This window comes from Bactrocera latifrons, unplaced genomic scaffold, assembly GCF_001853355.1.
Source record: "Bactrocera latifrons isolate USDA-ARS-PBARC rearing strain unplaced genomic scaffold, ASM185335v1 scaffold_38, whole genome shotgun sequence".
Taxonomy (NCBI): Eukaryota; Metazoa; Arthropoda; class Insecta; order Diptera; family Tephritidae; genus Bactrocera; species Bactrocera latifrons.
The window spans coordinates 792853-795951 of record NW_017537023.1 but is presented as its reverse complement, the minus strand read 5'-3'; the positions used below and the strand labels follow the sequence as shown (position 1 = coordinate 795951).

Here is a 3099-nt window from a genome sequence, read left to right as displayed (position 1 = left end):
TAAAAAAAAATTTTTTAATTTAAATATTTTTTATTGCATTTCAGTTTTTAGATTCTTAAATGCGGCTTTAAAAAAATTCCGAAACTTTAATTTTCTCATGCCAAGCTCGCGGACAGTTGAAGAGCTTGCCGGCATTATAAATTCGACGAAATATATTAACAATATTTCAGAATGAGTATATTATAGATTAGATGATTTTTCAAAAGCTTTGTTAAAAATTATTATATACGTTTCTACGAATTAAAAAAAAAAAACGAATTAAAAAAAAATCATCTGTTACCTAAAACAATAGTTCAAACGCCCCAACAATTTTTTCAGATTAAATATTTTAGATTTTTTTTCAAATATTTTGGTTTCTTTTTATATTTTTCAATGCATATAACTTGCTTCTAATTACACTAGACAATGAAAAATCGATTCCATTGAACGAAATTACTTAATTTTGCATTAGATATATTCTGTTCTGAAAACAATAATCGTTTAATCATTGATAAACAGAAATTAAATGCGGCCATTTAAAATTACATTAAGTTCATAATCCAAGCTAAGTGACCTTGGAATATCAAAAGCAAAAAAAAAAAATAAAAATATTTTAATATGAAATTCGTAAGTATTTAATACAGTGGCGGATTCAGAGGAGGGAAATTCCCACAAGGTCTAAATGGCTTGTTAGTAATTTTACTACTTTGAAAAGATATGAAGGAACAGAAATATAATCCACAAATTTGCCAGTTTATTTCAGAAACAAAATTAAAGACTGCCTTCATTTTTGAATATAATTTAAATATAATTAATAATACTAAAATACCACTGAAGTTACAAAGTGTAGCAACGATAACAAATCCAATCAGAGCCGTAACTGAAATTGATAAATTTGAAGCGACTCGGCTTGATAGAGAACTTGAAATTGATGCTGCATTCAGCTCCATCTGTGATATGTTCGATTGATAAATTCTTGGCCGTTTATCCTCTAATAAGTTTTCCCTATATAGACAAATTAGTGACTGGAAAAATAAGGATGCAGCTGAAAAAGCAACGTTACTTATCGCAGCAGTTGCTAATTATAATTACATATACTTGAGATTTTTTGATATTCTATGTCTAACTCATTCACTCAGCGTGATTCTTCAGAAAGAATCGATCGATCTGGAAGAGGCATGAAAGATACGCTGCTTGCAGAAGTATTGAATGGATTTCAACTGAATAGAAAATCTTATTGACCGCTTGATAGATTGATAGGTAGATTCAAAGGCAACGTGCGCCGTTTGAAGCTCAACTGTGAATTTGATCATTGCAAGTGCCATTGTTCGCAGAAACAAAAGTCAAAAGATAACAAGTTACCGACTACTGCATTGAAAACATTGAAAAACTGTGATGTAGTCTTATACTCCATAATTCATCACACTTCCTGTGGGGAATGCGAGCTCTGAACGCTCTTGTTCAACAAATGCAGCATAAAAACGTGGCTGAGGATGAACTTGCTTCAAGATAGACTGATCGGCATATTGATTATAATCACTTTCATGTTTAAAGTAAATGTTTATTTCTCCCCTTAAAAACTATTTCTGGATCCGCCCATGATAAATGCTCAGCGCGACGAGCATGAGTGGATTTAGCCCTGCCCGCCTGTTTTCCCCCTGTATATTTGCGATTTAGTCTCACAGTTTTTGAAATATCGATTTGAAATTTAACACACGTCTTTTTCACACCAAAAAGTTGTTCATTTGTCGGAAACGGTGATATCGGAAAACTATAGCATATAGTTGCCATACAAAATGGCTGATCAAAATCAAGTTCTTATTTGGAAAAATCTTTCTTTTAACGAGATATCGTCACGAAAATTGCCACAGGTCATTATTTAAAAAACGAATACCTTCTCTCAAGAAATTGTTCAGATTGGATTACTATACAAAATGACTGATCGAAATCATGTGCTTATATGGACAACGATTTCATTTAACGAGGTATCTTCACGAAATTTTTGATCGACGGTATTACCTAAAGCAATAATGTAGTCATTGAAGAAATGTTTGAGATCGGATCACTATAACATATAGCTGGCATATAAGCTGAAAGGCCAAAGTGAAGTGCTGGTATGGAAAACGTTTTCATTTGACGCGATATTTTCACGAAATTTATCACGAATTAGTGTCCAAGGTAATAGTACAATCTTCGGTTCAAATTGAAGCACTATATCATATAGCAGCCACACAAACTTATCGATCTAAGTCAAGAGAAAGTACTTTTTATACCCTTTCATGCTATTAGAAATGCACTTATAACTTTGGTGCAGCCGACATTAACGATTTCTCGTTTTTTATTATTTACTCAGTACTAGAAACTTTTGATATTTAGAATTTTCTAAATATAAAATATAAGTTCCAGTCTTTGAGAAAACTCATTAAATGCTGTATAAATGTACCCTACACAGTGTCTCAGCAGAGTTGAATGCATTGCTGTTAGCACGCTGTTAACCAACTTTGCTCACTAACAGCATCATAACTGCACTTTTCTAGCATTTCATTTGCATATTGTATAATAATAAATATTTAAAATATCTTTGCCATTCGCTGTACTCACTTATCACATCATGTCCATGGCAATCCAATTCCAGGTGATGATTCATCACCAGCGACGGTTGTAATCCACTTTGTGTGTGATTGTGCAAATTTGGTAGCTGGTGAGCCAAATGGCCACCAATCTCTGCCATTACCATATATTAAGCTTAAAGCGGGCGTCTTGCTGATAGATAATGAATGAATTTATGGTTTAAGAATGCAGTTTTATAGCAAACACACACACGCACAAACACTACGACAACATTGATTGCCAGCGCGACACTAAATCACTGTTATCTATTATTATTCTAATTATTATTGTTGTTGCATTTGTTGTATTATGTTGGCAAGGGCACAACGTAAAATGTAACTAAAACGAATCTTGAGCACAAAATGAATATTGGAATTTGGCATTAATAATGGCGGTTTGATGGCGCCGGGTGAAACGAAGAGGAGATTAAATGATTTAAGCGACGAGCGACGGGCGACGCGACGGAGTGAATATGTAGGTTTGAAGTGTTTGTTGATATTGTTTATTTTA

General features: G+C 33.1%; 1 protein-coding gene across 1 annotated transcript in view; it reads right to left on the bottom strand.

Moving 5' to 3' along the window:
* Nucleotides 1-3099, bottom strand: part of LOC108972109 (insulin gene enhancer protein isl-1) — a gene marked incomplete at its 5' end in the record, with an annotated part of 81159 nt that extends 78060 nt beyond the window's left edge. Inside the window, 1 exon segment of the mRNA XM_018938588.1 lies at nt 2581-3099. Within this exon segment, the coding sequence (XP_018794133.1) occupies nt 2581-2716 (136 nt within the window).